General features: G+C 43.3%; 1 protein-coding gene across 11 annotated transcripts in view; it reads left to right on the forward strand.

Moving 5' to 3' along the window:
- The window catches only part of IQCH (IQ motif containing H), a 293872-nt gene that overhangs the window by 189590 nt on the left and 88166 nt on the right, over positions 1-16116 (forward strand). For 9 of the 11 annotated variants that reach the window (XR_013520764.1, XR_013520762.1, XR_008474182.2 and 6 more), the window contains one exon: positions 11827-11947. Coding sequence is in view for 2 of the 11 variants with exons in the window: in XM_035258984.3 (XP_035114875.2) it covers positions 11827-11947 (121 nt within the window). In the remaining 9 variants the exon portion in view is untranslated. The other 2 variants (XR_004729562.3, XR_004729563.3) reach the window with 1 other exon arrangement.

The raw sequence follows: 16116 nt of genomic DNA on the forward strand, positions 1-16116 counted from the left end.
CCATGTTGGCCAGGCTAGTCTTGAACTCCTGACCTCAGGTGATCCACCCACTTCGGCCTCCCAAAGTGCTGGGATTACAAGTGTGTGCCACTGCGCCCAGCCAAATTGTCTCATTTAATCTCAGAAAAACCCTGAGGTTTTTACTCATTTACTTCCATGCCAATTTAAGGTATAAGAAAGACATTATTATTCTGTTTACGGATAGAGAAACTGATGCTCAGGAAGTGATTTGCTTAAATTTATAGCTAATAAATGATTGTGCCAATAAATTACTGAACCCACATCTGACTGCTGCCAGCCCAGTGCTTTTTCCACACTGAGCCAAGTACATTTAGGAAAGACCCTCTTATTTGAAAGTCCTGGAGAAGTGTTCTCCATCGGGTCCTTGCCTTTGTGACTCTTACCGTGTGCTGCCCTTCTGGCAAGTTTTCTGCTTTCCAGAGATTTGTGGGAAACACAAATATTCCTGGAACACAGAGACCACTGCTCTCAAATTTCTTCTCTTTCCTAGATGACAGAATTGCTGGTGTCCTTTTCCCACAAGGCAGCAAACTGGGAGATAAAGGGACCCATCAAGACACACACCTCAGAGCTGGAGAGGAGGAGCCCTGCCTGGGAGTTTCTAGGATTCAGCTCTTGCAACCCAACTGCCTCACATACCTGGTTATGTGCATGGGTGATGAGAGAGAACTTTAGACATCACCCTTTGATTGTTCATGGGAATGACAGATTTCCAGTGCCTTTCTCAATTTAATACACGATTGTGATCATTTTAGTGAGTCTGTAGATTCCCAGAAAGCTTGGAGTAGACTACTTTCACAGTCAGATGTAGCATTAAAAATGTGGTAAGCGTTTTAAACCCTGGTTTTAGCCCAGAGCGGTTGATCACTCCTGTAATATTTTGTAATCCCAACACTTTGGAAAGCGAAGGTGGGAGATGGCTTGAGGGCAGAAGTTCAAAACCAGCCTGGGCAACATAGTAAGACCCTGTCTCTGCAAAAAATTTAAAAATTAGCTGGGCGTGGTGGTGCGTGACTCTATTTCCAGCTACTTAGGAGCCTGAAGCAGAGGATCCTTTGAGCCCAGGAGTTTGAGGCTGCAGTGAGCCATGACTGCACCACTACTCTCCAGCCTGGGTGACAGAACAAGACCCCTATCTCTAAAAGCAGAAACACTGTTTTTTTTTTCAAAAATAAGTAACCAAATATTCTATTTGTTTTGTTGTAATGTTTTTAGTCTCCTATTCCAGGTTGACAAAGTAAACAGCCTTTTAAGCAGAATGAGTATTGGAAAAGGATAGTCATTCAGGGTAACTAAGAGGTAGTTTGGCTTCCTGGGGTTCCATAGCCCAGGGACACCTAGTTTAGATGCCCGTGCTTACTGGGGGATAACCATAGGGAAATTAATTCAGCTCCCCAAGTCTCCTTTTCTTCATCAGTAAAGAGAGATTAGTACCTGTCTCACGGGGAGGTGGTGACAAGTAAATGAGATAACTGTGAATTGGCTAGCAGTATGCTTAGAGCATGATGACTTTAAGAAATGCTACCTATTGTTGTTGTTGTTGTTGTTGTTATGAGATTAAACTGTATTAAAACAAAATGCAGGTAACATTGAACAAGCACATACAGCTTAATCTTTCTTTGGTGATTTAGAAAGTTCTTTAGGCTCTGGTAGGCTTCCAGGATATTGCCATCTACTTCCATCAGCCATCATTATATGAGGCTGTGGCTGCTGAAGATACAGAATGTTGATTGATCTAGTTGTTCCCAGCCTACGCTTTACCCGGACAGTGTCTTCGAAAGAATAAGTCTTCATAGCGGGCTGCTTTCTTATGTTTTAGAAATATAAGACAGTTCCATTTATTTGAACTTCCTATGAGTTGAATAAAGAGGCTTGACAAAGTAGAGATTATTCTGACCGAAAGATTGCAACCCGGTGGCTTGATTTTCTGGTTCCAGTTGGTGTATTTTCTAATTAGTGTAGCAGCACGTCACCACAATCACTGGAAAGTCTTAATCATTTACATATTTGTCTTTATCTCTGAGAATGACTTAGAATGTTTTCTTCCAGTTCAGTGGTTATTTTCATGAAGCTGCCAGGGTTGAGTGTGAGGTGCTTCTCTGTGCCTGAGGAAGATGACAGGAGAAGGAAAATTGCCTCCCCAAGTGAAATGAAAGCCAGGGCACCCCTTCTGAGGACCTATAATCATCAGCTACACAAGCTGTTGGTTTGCGTGTCCTATTGATTTAATATGCTTCTAATCAGTACATAAAGCTATGGGCCTGCAGTGTTAATTTTTCATATGCTTACAAAGTACCCTTTGATTTTCTGTCACACGTTAATTACAGCGTTTTGCCATTAAATAGGAAGCTTTGTGTAAACTAATTACTAGGTAATCATTGTCTACTGCAAGCGTGCTGTTTGTACCTTTTATTTTATTCTAAAAATGCACAGATCTCACAGTCTGGAAACACTCTACCTTCCAGCCATTAGCTCTCACTAATTCATAGCATTATTGTGGTGAGAGTGTAGGAGTTGTAATTGTTGTGGTATCAGAGCTGTTAATTACCGGAGTAAACAGTTGAAATGGTGCCAAGGTCTATTGTACAAGGCAGAGAAAAGGAGGTTTAAATGTTACTCCCACCATCTGGGGACTGGAGGAGAGGCAAATGCTTGAAAACAGCAGTGAGGCGCTATCGCCGCTTCAGCTCCAGGGTTGGCGGCCATATGGATCCCGAATATTTTGAATCAATTGAATTTAACTGCCAGTTTTTTGCAATAACAGCGTGGAAGGAAGGAATAAAGCAAAAGATGAGAGGAACGAGAATTGGTTAGTGTTCTCACATCCAGGAAGTCCCCGTTGGAGGTCTTTTGGAAAGGTCCGCTTTGCTGGAAACCACAGAGCAGGCATGGGCATTTGGAACGGTTTCAGAATGAGTTTTACTCTCCTCTGACGGTGACTGCGCCATTTGCTTCTGGTCGTCTGTCCTTGGTGCCCCTCGGTGAGACAGGGATGCCCTTGAGAAGACTCAGACTTTCCTGTCACTATGCCAGATCCAACAAAAACCCTGACTTTGGAATTTGCTGATTTACACCATCCTGGCATTTTAACAAGCATAGTCCGTCAAAAGAAAACAATCAACATGTAATGCTACTACATCTGCCTCAAGTGTATGCATCTTCACATATGGAAATATCAAAGAAGGCACAGCTCTTCACTCTGATTAAGAAAAGCCGCTGCTTGCCCATTCCTTTTGCATAAAATTAAAATATAAATTCTCCTGATAGTCTCTCATTTCATTCCACAAACTCATTCCTCTCCCCCACTACTTGGATGAAAAATCAAGTCCAAAGGGCACATGTGTTTCCTTTTGTTTTTAATTTTCAATTAAAGAGCTTTCATCAGCATATGCAATCTTCTCAACCAGCGATATTTCTCTAAATGGAAAGAAAGACCCTATTACTAGTAATGATAATTATGGCTACTTCCACTTATGGCTGATTTTAAAACCACATGGTTTCTGCTTTAAAATATTGCATAATCTTTAGAACAGGCATGTGTATTTACTTGATGTCACTCTTGTATTTCAATATAATTTCCTTAAGACCATTTTCCAATGTTAAAAATATTTTTAAAACACCAGTCACTTGCTGCTGTAACTACTTTTTAATATCATTCCCCAAACGTGAACATACTCTTCTTTTTTTAAACCACCCTGGATTATTTATTTTTAATTGTTCCTTTAGCAGATGTTGAAGTAGTTTCAGGGAGTAGCGTCAACAACTCCTTGAAAGAAAAAGATCACAGGCCCTCACATACACCATGAACCACGGACAGGGCTTGTCAGGGCTTTGATGATGGCACTTTTGTCCCAGGGAAAAATTTTCCTGCCTTTGTGTATGTGCAAAGTTCAATCAAGAATTTCAAGAAGCATTTAATCTTTATCTATTGAAACCGCCAGCATGCAGCGCGCAGGGGGTGAGCCTAGAAAGAAAACCACAGCCCCCTGTGGTGAGGGGAAAAAAAGAAACAGCAGTTTAAGTGCTGGAAAGTTGAAAGGGAATGAACCTCTCTAGTGTTTGTGGTCGGGGGCAAAGCAGTTGTGCTGAGCTTTGGAATGGAGGCACAACATATGTGCCTCAGTTGGACAAAACGCTTCTCGAGTCAAATCAACTGCTAGGCCTGCATGTTGGTGCAAGGTGGAGGCCTAGATAATGAGGGACAGACTCCTCGAGAAGCAGTGAGTGGATAATGCCACATAAGTATGGAATTATATACCGCATTTTCACCATTCTGTTTAATGAGAGCCGCCACCGCAGCGAATCACTTGCCACACAGCCGAAATGGGCCATTAGCTATCAAGGGAAAATTGTCTTTGCTGCTTTCAGCAGATGGAGCAAATATTTTACAAAGCAATTTTACATACCAAAAACATTTGTGTGCCTTGGTAATGTTGGCTGTTTTACATTATGCTACCTTCTACAGCAGCATAATTTTCCATCTCATCGAAGGCAAAGTTGGCATTTTTGATTTTTAAATTCTCAATTAACAATTAAACATGGAGTATTAAAGCAGTCCTTAAACTTTAAGTAGGTGTGGGAAGTAGTTTATGACTTGCCAAAGACATTTTCATTTTTTCTTCATCCTCTCAGCATATTTTTGCACTCTAAAGAGGGACTATTTCTAATAATTTTGATGGAAAAGAATTGAGTGGAAACTCCACTACTGATTGCAGAATGAGAGTTAGCCCTGCACACAGTGATCAGAGCATTTGCTGGCTTAAAACCCCCATCACGGATAGTGGATACACAGTTTAGTTCACCCATTTGCATCAGTTTAAAATGTTTTAAGTTTCAAGTAACAGAAAACCCAACTCAAAATGCCTTTAAAAATGATGAGAATGTATTATCTCACAATGGCTTTACAAATAAAGAGAACTTCTTATCTCAGCTAACGAAAAATTCAAACATTGGTCTGGCTTCTGACACGGCTCAATGATGTCACCAAGGCTCCAGTTGCTTTCCACTTCTCCTCTGTACTGTGCTCCGTTCTAAGGCTTGCCATCCTTAGGGTTATAAGATGGTTGCCAGTAGCTCCAGCAGTTTGCCCCTGCTCAAGGCGATAGGAAGATAGAACACATCTCACCTGGTTAGCATTCTCAGAAGAGCATAAATCTACTTTCTCAGAAGGCCCCGGGAAGTGCTTCCTAATATTTGATTGGTCTAATTGGGTCATGTGCCCATCCTGAACCAATCACTGTAGCCAGGATGTGGTTTTGCTCATCAGGGCCAATCCTTGCAGCTGAGTTGGGGAGCATCCCTCTCAATAACTCACAGAGGCATAGGGAGAGGACGGGTCATGAAAGAAGTTAGAAATGTCATTTCCCTAAAGAGAGGACATTGATGCTGGGCAGCCAATAACAGAGGTCTGCGCTACCATATTTTCATAAATTTGACTGCTCTGACTTAGCGTCACCTGTGGATGATGTAATCCAACCCAGAGGGAGCATCTGTGGCAGTTACTAGCACAGATTCCACTACACTGTGACACGCTGTAGCAAGTGGGTTTGAATCCTTGTTTTGCTACTTTATGTGCCATTGCGACATGAAGAAGGGATGATACTATCTACCTCACAGAGTGGCTGTGAGATAATTAATGTAAGCCACCCCCAGCCCTGCACATGCCTACCACATGGTGAGTTGTTAATACATAAAAGCTGTTATTTAGCCTAAAGAGTGAAGTCACTTTAGTCAATGAGGGCAGTATTAAGCTTTAGTCATTAGCTTTAGTCACTGAGTGCAGTGGATATTCTGCTGTCTTCCCCTAAGATATCTTGGATTTCAGTCAGTCAGACATCTCTTCCTTCACATTTACGCTTTCTTGACAGAAAAAGAGAGCAAGAGGCAAGGTACATACTTGGTAGACAAGAATCTCTGGGGTGCATCAGTCAGGCTGCTGGAGCCTCCTGCCTTCTGCAAATGTCTTGGAACCTTCCGAGGTCCTGACGATTGTTGATGCACTCTGAGAAGTAAATGTGGGCATTGGACAAAGGGGCGGGGGCAAGCCTGTGCAGTGGCAAAGATGGGGCTGAAATTTCTTTTGATGGATATTGCCATAGAGCTATCAGCGCCACAAAGCTAGCAGCTAATTGCATTCCCAGAGCCAGTGCAATCAAGATGGAATGAAAATATGGAATTCTGACTTTTTTTAAAAGTCAAGTGTATTTTTCTACCACTTGTTTATTATCCACAAGGTATATATTTCTCTTTCCACACTCCCCAAGTCATTTGCTCTAAATGATCTGCTCAACATGGATGATACATTCTCTGAAACACTGATATGGTCATCCATCATCCATCGCTTTGGTGTTACTCAATGCAAAAAACTACCTAACTACTCATTTCCCAAGAGTTTCGCTCTTGTTGCCCAAGCTGGAGTGCAATGACACGTTCTTGATTTACTGCAACCTCTGCCTCCCGGATGCCAGCGATTCTCCTGCCTCAGCCTCCCAACTAGCTAAGATTACAGGCATGCGCCACCATACATGGCTAATTTTGTGTTTTTAGTAGAGATGGGGTTTCACCATATTGGTCAAGGTGGTCTCGAACTCCTGACCTCAAGTGATTCCACCCACCTTGGCCTCCCAAACTGCTGGGATTACAGCTGTTAGCAACCACGCCCGGCTTCATTTCACAAATTTTTAAGATAAAGATGTGCCCCTGCTGCTGGCTTATAACAGCTATTCAGTATATGTACACTTTGGGAAGGTAGGAAAGGGAGGACAAAAGCAAGCTAGCAATGGTCCCTCTAACTCTGTTATTTTCCGTCTTTAATCATTTGTTGAAACTTAAAACTCACCAAGTGATCTTACACGAGGCCTCTCATTCTTAGTGCCTCAGTGTCCCGTTTTAACACAGGAGAAATAACACAGTGGTGGCTGCCGCAGAGTGTTGCTGAAAGGAAGGAATGAGATCATGAGTGTGAACTTGTGACGAGAGAATTTTACAAATACCGTCCTCATGATTCACATGAATTGGAGTGTTTGTCTGTTATGGAAGGGGTGTGTGTGTGTGTGTGTCTCTCTCTCTGTGTGCCTAAGTTTGTTTTGAACAGAATAAACTTGAATAGCTACAGATCTTCCCTACAGGGCAGATGCTCTTGGAGTTGTATAATTATGTTTGAACTATGCAAAATGATACAAACTAGAGAATAGATACCCTCCCAAAAACTGAGAGCTTGCACCTGATGTTGATAGACCGTTTGTGGCCATTGGGACCTTGCTTCTTGGAAAAAGGGTGTTCTTAGCTTGTTATGCCACTGCTGTGATGGAGTCTTTTGCTTCTGGATTTGAGCTGTGGCCTAACCCACCAGCTCACAAGCAGCTTCTTAGTCCCAGCAGAAACCAGGCTGTAAAGGGTTGTTTTATTGGGGGGATAAAATAAAATGAAACTCTTACCAAGAATGTCGCTTTTCTGACCTTACTTAAATATATGAGCTGCAGGTCCTGCTGTATGTTTTTCGTTGGTTTCGTAGGGGTGGGAAGACAATTTTCATTGGTACTAAGGCCGTTCTTAGTATAATCCTTGTATTTCCCATTAGACACTTTCAAAATAAAGAAATAAACAGTTACTACCCCTCTCCTCTTAGCCCACATTATTCCTCTCCATGTCTTTTTCTTCGAGAATGAATCATGGCCCCAAGCTGCCTCTGTGTGCCCCAGCATCCCTATTGAATGTCACCCTGCCAGTGCCTTCAGCTGTGTACCTCTCATGGCGGGACACGATTACTCCTCCAGATTCCAGCAGCCAACTTTCCTCTAGGAAATTTACCCCCTTACTGTGGCTTTGTGCACAGTGAAAACTCTAAGCAACGAAGCAGAATGGCTGGCTTTGTGAGCAGAGGCGGTGGCAGAAGCCTGGCACAGTGTCCAGATGCCACACACAGGCAGCAGGCTTATGAATTACTTATTGGCCCCCACGTAGTATGTTGCATCTGAGGTGACACTTCATAAATGCTACCTCATTTATCTTCCCGATACCCTTTAGAGGCAGGGAATCCCATAAAGTCTATCCAGGAAGAATCTATGGTTCTTAAGCAGCCTTCCCTCCAGCTGCTTCCTGGGCAGCAAGGAGAAGCCCATTGAGAGGTTTCATGTTTTGTCTTATTCTGTAACTTCAGCTTTAAGGACTACGTCATGTGTTTACTACCATCATGACTCATTCCACAAACATTTAGTGTTCCCTGTGCTAGGCACTGGGAGACCAACCTCAAAGCCAGCCCCCATGCCGTTAAGCAGCCCCGAGAGAGCTGGAGAGCAGGGAGAAAGGACACACAACTCGCAACTCGGGCGGGTCAGAAGACTTCCTGGAGGAGGTGTGGCTGGAACCACCTCAGGAAGGATGAGGAGGAGTCAGCAAAGGGAGGAAAAGAAAGCAGGGAGGCAGAGGAGGACCTAATAGGGGAAGGATGGGAGCTGGGCAGGAAAGTGAGGCTGTTAGGAGTCAGAGGTCATATCACGAGGACCTTCTGCATCTGTTGTGTTGAGGAGTTTCGACTTGATCCTAAAGTTGAAAGAGATTTTTCAAGATTTAGGTGGCAAGGCTTTTACCTGCTCCTTTGCCACCTTTTCTCCCTCTCTCCAACACCAAAAAAAACCCCAAAAGAACCCAAAATACATAACCACTTTTTTTCTAGTTCAGTTGTTTAAAAGACCTGATATTCTGTAATTTTTGATACATAGATGAATGAATGAACAATTTCTCTTTAGACTCTCTTGGTATGAATGACCACATAGTGTATAACCGGGCAGATGATTTCACATTCTCCAGCAGTGGGGCAGAAAAGGCCATTTAATCAAGACAGAACAAAGAAATTCCCACTTTCCTGAGAGAGGGCCTGGGCTATGAGACTTTCTTTCCTTGCCATTCTGTTTTCCAGAGAAGAGTGGGACTTCAACCCTGCCGTGTTTCATTGTCCCAGCTTTGGGGCGCTTCATAAATCAGAGACAATTGGTCTTCCTTGATAAAATGGAATGGTTTTAACTGAAACAAGTGTAAAACAAAACAAAGATGGGTTTGGGGGACTGTGCAGAGAAGGAACAAATAAGGAGTCCAGGTTGCTGGAGCTGCACCTCCCACACGCTTGTTTATAATTTAGATATACGGCTTTGGGGCGATCAGGTAATTCACAGTAAAGACCAGAGAAAATGTGCGCAGCGTATGGGATATGAAGGGAGGGGAAAGGCCCATTGCTTTGACAGCAGTTCTGCTTGCCTCTGCACCACAAGGCAGAGCTCTCTGCATGAGCACTTCCCCAGCCCTTCTTAACAGACCTTCTCCCACTGTGTAGGGACTCATCCGCAAGTGAGTGTGAGCCAGGGCACTCTCCACTTCTCATGGCATTTCTGTTTTGTATGTCAAGCACTTACTAAAACAACTAATGAAACTCTCCCACCAAGATTTTCTGGATATTTCAGAAATTATTCAGATTTTCTGAACCTGCCGAGAGCACAATGTCAGATGTTTGTCTTCTATTGTGGATTGTCAGTGGGCACTGGACCTAGAATCAACCAGCTGTTCCAAGGAGTTGGGGTGGGCAGTGCATAGAGGACAATCACTTTTTAATGGTAGGGAAATTGGAAATAAGTGTGTAGGATTTTTTTTTTTTTTTTTTTTTGAGATGCAGTCTTGCTCTGTAGCCCAGGCTGGAGTGCAGTAGCGTGATCTGGGCTCACTGCAGCCTCTGCCTCCTGGGTCCAGGTTAAGTAATTCTCTGGCACCACTATGTCCAGCTAGTTGTTGTATTTTTAGTAGAGACGGGGTTTCTCCATGTTGGCCAAGCTGGTCTTGAACTCCTGAACTCATGATTCCCCACCTCAGCTTCCCAAAGTAATGGGATTACAGGTATGAGCCACTGTGTCCAGCATATGTATAATTGATTATATTCCAATCCCACCCCCAAAGCCAACTCCTCCAAATTACTGAGCCATCACTGAGATTCAGAAGTTCCCCTGCAACCTAAAGCAGATCTGAGTTTTTCTTGTCAGTGCCCCATATTTTGAATATGAATATTGTCTATCATGAGTTTCTATCAAGTACCCTGCCTCACTTCTGGCAGAAATAAAATCTGAAGAGGTGGCTTCTATTTGAAAATGTTTAGATAATCTAAGAGGAAGAGCATCACAACTTAGGACATCTAAAAAAATATGTCCCGGCAAACCAAGGCTTTTTATATCAAAAGCCAGACTTCTTATTCACTAGAGGATTCCCTACTGATTTCATTTTGACAGGAGGCCCTTCAGTCTTTGGGCTGTTTTATAGATGGTATGGGGCCAGCCTCACATCCAGACAGTTGAGACTGTGACCTAGGGGGGATTTCAGGCAGACTGAGGCTGGCCCCAATACTCCTTCCCACCTAACTCTTCCAACTCATCCCTACCTAAAATCCCACCTTTACAGCCTCAGCCCATAGTTTAAGGCTTTGATGATGAAGTTGTAGGACGCAGACATCCACCAACAAGGGGGAAACAGCACAGATTAAAGAGATGGAAGATGACTGGATGCCGTAGCTCATAGCTGTAATCCCAGCACTTTAGAAGGCTGAAGCAGGAGGACTCCTTGAGGCCAGAAGTTTGACACCAGCCTGGACAACATAGATCCATCTCTACAAATATTAGCCATGCATGGCACGCACATGTAGTCAAGGCCAATTGGGAGGCTAAGGCAGGAGGATCACTTGAGCCCAGGAGACTGAGGCTTCAGTGAGCTATGATCACATGACTGTACTCTAGCCTGAGTGACAGAGCAAGACCCTGTCTGAAAAAATGTTAAAAAACATTTTTTCACGCCTGTAATCCCAGAACTTTGGGAGGCCGAGGCAGATGGATCACAAGGTCAAGAGATCGAGACCATCCCAGTCAACCTGGTGAAACCACGTCTCTACTAAAAATACAAAAAATTAGCTGGGCACGGTGGCACGTGCCTGTAATCCCAGCTACTCAGGAGGCTGAGGCAGGAGAATTGCCTGAACCCAGGAGGCGGAGGTTGCGGTGAGCCGAGATCACGCCATTGCACTCCAGCCTGGGTAACAAGAGGGAAACTCTGTCTCAAAAAAAAAAAAAAAAAAAAAATTTATTATATGGAGGTGGCCGGGTGCGGTAACTGACGCCTGTAATCCCAGCACTTCGGGAGGCTGAGGCGGGCAGATCACCTGATGTCAGGAGTTCAAGACCAGCCTGACCAACATGGAGAAATCTCATCCCTACCAAAAATACAAAATTAACCAGTCATGGTGGCACATGCCTGTAATTCCAGCTACTAGGGAGGCTGAGGCAGGAGAATCACTTGAACCCAGGAGGTGGAGGTTGCGGTGTGCCAAGATCATGCCATTGCATTCCAGCCTGGGCAACAAGAGCAAAACTCTGTCTCAAAAAAAAAAAAAAAAAAAAAGTAAACACTCAATCCCACATTTTATATAAAGGGAAACTGAGACCCAGAGTGGGGAAGGCTATTGCCCAAGGACACTCTGCTAGTCAGGCTGTCGGCAGCAGTGGGTGTGAGACCTGGTTTCCTGATGCCCAGAGAGAAAAGTGCCTTTCAGAGACAACAGGCACAATTAACAATTTTTAGGGGGCCAAATCACTTTTGAAATATGAAAACTGAAATGGCTGAAAAAAGAGAGAACATTTTCAAAATGGCTTTCTGACTCTGGGTAAACAGTAACCACATTTTTTTTGCCTGTTGGAGGCCTGGTTTTTAATCACTCCACAAGCAGTTTTCATTTCTGTAGTAAAATTGCTTGTGGTTCTATTTAATTTGTTTCTGCAGGAGCCAGCTTTGGTGAAGATCTCCGAGGAGCTGGCGGGCATTTTAGCACAGCACGCACAGCCAGTCAATGAGAAACGGTTCCCGACATGGAGGAAATTCCTCCAAACATTTCTCAGTCAAGGTAAATAAGACTGTAGAGTTTCTATTGAGGATTAGTCTATTCAACCTTGGATTCTAGTTTTGGGTCAACTGGGGCCAATTTAAATACTTGCGTCTCCTGTGTTGGTTTAGTAAAGAGCTCCTACAGTTTTCTTTTTTAAATGTTGCCTAAATATTTATCTTACACCCAGCCTCTTAAGTAAATAGGAACCTAGCATGCCAAGCATGGCATGTGGAGTTCCAGATCTCAGACCTTTTTTGACACCACAAACTCCTCCTGAGAGGTGGGCTTTGGAATCAGATTACCTGGGTCTGGATCCCGTCTATGAGCTTGAGCAAGGTTCTTAAACCCTTCGAGGCCCAGTTTCCTCACTTGCCTACCTTACAGGGTCACTGGGTGGACCTAATGAAACACAGATACGAAAGTTTCTACCACAGAACCTGACACAAAATCATCTTTAATAGGTATTAGTTTCAGGGCCTGGCATAGTGGCTCGTGCCTGTAATCCCAGCACTTTGGGAGGCTGAGGTGGGCGGATCACAGTTTCAGGAGATCGAGACCATCCTGGTCAACATGGTGAAACCCCGTCTCTACTAAAAATACGAAAATTATCTGGGCATGGTGGCACATGCCTGTAGTCCCAGCTACTTGGGAGGCTGAGGCAGGAGAATTGCTTGAACCCAGGAGTCGGAGGTTGCAGTCAGCCAAGATTGTACCACTGCATCTCAAAAAAAAAAAAATTAACAGTTTTTAGGGAGTCAAATCACTTTTGAAATATGAAAACTGAAATGGCTGAAAACATTCAGCCTGGTCACAGAGTAAGACTCCATCTCAAAAAAAAAATAAAATGTTAGTTTCTCCTTCTGTTTTCTAGGAGAGCAGAAATGGTCTCACTTCCAGTTCCGAATACAGCATTTTCAAACAAGGGTTCGCTACAGTCCAGGAACAAAGCAAGCCTCCATTCCTTTCCTCCTCCTCCTTCATCCTCATTTTCTAACAACATTGGGTGGTCCATGAATGAGGGAATGAATGGTGAATGATGCCTACCTACAATCTCAGAGATCCCTGTGGGGGTGCTACACAGGGGCATGCCCATGCTACAGCCCACTCTCTAGGAGGTCACATTGCAAGACAGCTATTATATTCTTACCCACATGCACCAGAAGAGAGGGTTAGTGTAACAGACCACAGAAGGCATCTTTCCACTACTGTCAAGTGATGATAATATCAGCATTAATCACTCTGCTAACACATGGAAGAGCCCATTAAAAGCCACCTCTGTGCTGCTCCAGGAGTCTTGAGCAGAGCCAGTAGGTACATTTATCAGGGCATATCTTAGCTCAGTGTATGAGAGAAGATTAGAAAGGACAGATCTGTTGGTTGTTGGAATACACTGGCTGGGCAGGCTGTACTGGACACCCCGTTAATGAATTATTTACGTAAGGGGTTGAATGGCAGCCGTCTAACAAGATTGCTGAAAAGAGAATCTTTGCAGAGGACACTTGTGCTAGACAGCTTCCAACGTCCTTTCAACTCTAAAATTTTGTGATTCTATAAATTTTCACATGTACCCACTGACAGACTAGTCAAAGTAAAGAAAGTCAACCCCATGCATAAATGGAAGAAAATCAAGTAGCTACCATACACAAAAAAGATCAATAATAAGGTGTTTTTGTGTTTGTTTGTTTGTTTTTTTTGAGATGGAGTTTCACTCTTGTTGCCCAGGCTGGCGCGATCTCGGCTCACTGCAACCTCCGCCTCCTGGGTTCAAGCAATTCTCCTGCCTCAGCCTCCTGAGTACCTGGGATTACAGACACATGCCACCATGCCCAGCTAATTTTTGTATTTTTAGAAGAGATCAGGTTTCACCATGTTTGCCAGGCTGTTCTTGAACTCCTGACATTGTGATCTGCCTGCCTCAGCCTCCCAAAGTGCTGGGTGTACAGGCGTACCATGCCCAGCTGAATAAGGTTTTTTAAAAAAGCTATGCGGGGAAGGCTGGGCTTGGTGGCTTACACCTATAATCCCAGCACTTTGGGAGGCAGAAGCAGGTGGATCATGAGGTCAGGAGTTCGAGACCAGCCTGGCAAACATGGCAAAACCCCGTTTCTATTAAGAATACAAAAATTAGCCAGGCATGTTGGTGTGCGCCTGTAATCCCAGCTACTCAGGAGGCTGAGAAAAGAGAATCGCTTGAACCCAGGAGGCAGACGTTGTGGTGAGCTGAGATTGTGACACTGCACCCCAGCCTGGGAGACAGAACAAGACTCCTTCTTGGGGAGAAAAAAAAAAGTTATGCGGGGAAGACCATGATGATCTCCAGCCCGTCCAGGTCAGGGTGTTAAGAAGTTTCCAGATCTTCCAGCATCAGCCTGCAAAAGCCTTCCCCCAAACTGCTTATTTTCATGTGAGCCGTGTAAATGAGAAAGGCTTTCCCAGAGACTATCTCATGTGAGCTATATAACCACAAGCTAAGACTTCACCTCCACCTCCTGTCCATCTTTATCGTATTTTCTCAGCCATGCTTATTTATGGAGGGCTGTATAAGCTTTATTAACTCAATTTTCTTCATGAAGAGACTGAAGCTCAGAGACGGGCGGGACTTGGGCAACACAACCAATAAGTGGTAAATGGAACACAAAATTTTAGCACATTTTAATACCTGGTTCTTGAAAGTCATGTGTTTTCAAAGCTTCTGCCTTTCTCTCAACCCAGTACAGACAGCAGGACCTGCATCAGTGGTCCCTGACTGAGCCAGGTTGTCCCCCAGGTGTCCCAACTCTAAGTTCAGCATCTCCCTCCCTCCAGCTTCCACCACCATTGCCTGTTTCATTCCATTTATATTCTCTCCAGTGTGCTTATGGCCACAAAATGTGCTACAGATTTGATTTCTAAATTGTCATAGGTTTATATCAAAAGGAGTACTTTTAAATTTAAATTTAAATTTTTTGAGATAGGGTCTCACTCTGTCATACCAGACTGGATTGCAGTGGCACCATTATAGCTCACTGCAGCCTCTGCCTCCCAATCTCAAGCAATACTGCCATCTCAGCCTCCTGGGTAGCTGATACTACAGGCACACACCACCACGCCCAGCTAATTTATTGTTTAAAATTTTTTTGAAGCGATAGGGTCTCACTTTGTGGCACCTTTTTCAGAAGAGGAATTAATTGCTTTGAGTGGAAAAAAATAACAATGAAAAGGTTATGGTCATGATGCGGAGAAGATAGTACAAATAAGCTTCACAGAAATAAAATACCCAAGTAATCTTGTAAGTTACAGATGATAGTGCGTTTCCACTGAAGCACTATCTTTCAAAACATAGGTGACAGCTAAAGCCACAAAGTTAACTAAAGAATAGAGACTCACTAGGTTTTTTGCTTTTGTAGATTTTTGTCATTGTTGCATTTACGTTGCTAAATCCCCCAGTGACTGGTATTTAGGTAGAGCACGCAAGAATCGACCTCATTTGAAGAAAAGAATGTCTCCAGCCAACCAAATCGAAAAATTAGGGGTTGAATATGTACCCTCCAAAATCAGTTTTCCTTCTGAAACTTGGTGTTCATTAGGACCACCTCTGACCAAATTGATAGACATTTAAGGAAAGTGTTTTTTGTATGAAGTAACAGATGACTGTGTTTGAGAACTGCTCATTTTTTTTTCTTTCTATGCTGTTCAAAGTCTGTGGCTTACCACTATAGGTAGAGGTCACACTTACACCAGCACATTTGTGAAATACAGATTTCCCAAGTTTCTCTTACTGCTGTCGGGTTCCAGATGGCATCTGCCTATGCAACACTTTGTTTTCACTTTTAAATTAAGTTATCTAACCCTTTACAAATAATATCTTAAATTTATTCTCTACAAAGAGGACATATACAGTAAGATTTGTAAGTTGGGCCTAAGAAACAGAAGATTGGGGCTATATGATATTTGTGGACACCACTGAGCTAGCCCACAAATTAGCCAGAAAAATGTTGTTGCTGTGGTTGAACATCGGACTTGCCTCTATGATTTTGGGCATTCAAAGCAACAGATAAAATGTAATAAATTATAAAGCTCCCATTATCAGCAGAGAGAGCATACGTGTTCTTCAAACACAGCAATATCTCTTGGTTCTATATTTTTTAAATGTTTCATAACTAGCTTTATATAGGAGTCCTTTGGCTGACATGATGGTCAATGTTCTC

The sequence above is a fragment of the Callithrix jacchus genome, chromosome 8, assembly GCF_049354715.1.
Source record: "Callithrix jacchus isolate 240 chromosome 8, calJac240_pri, whole genome shotgun sequence".
In the NCBI taxonomy this organism is placed as follows: domain Eukaryota; kingdom Metazoa; phylum Chordata; class Mammalia; order Primates; family Cebidae; genus Callithrix; species Callithrix jacchus.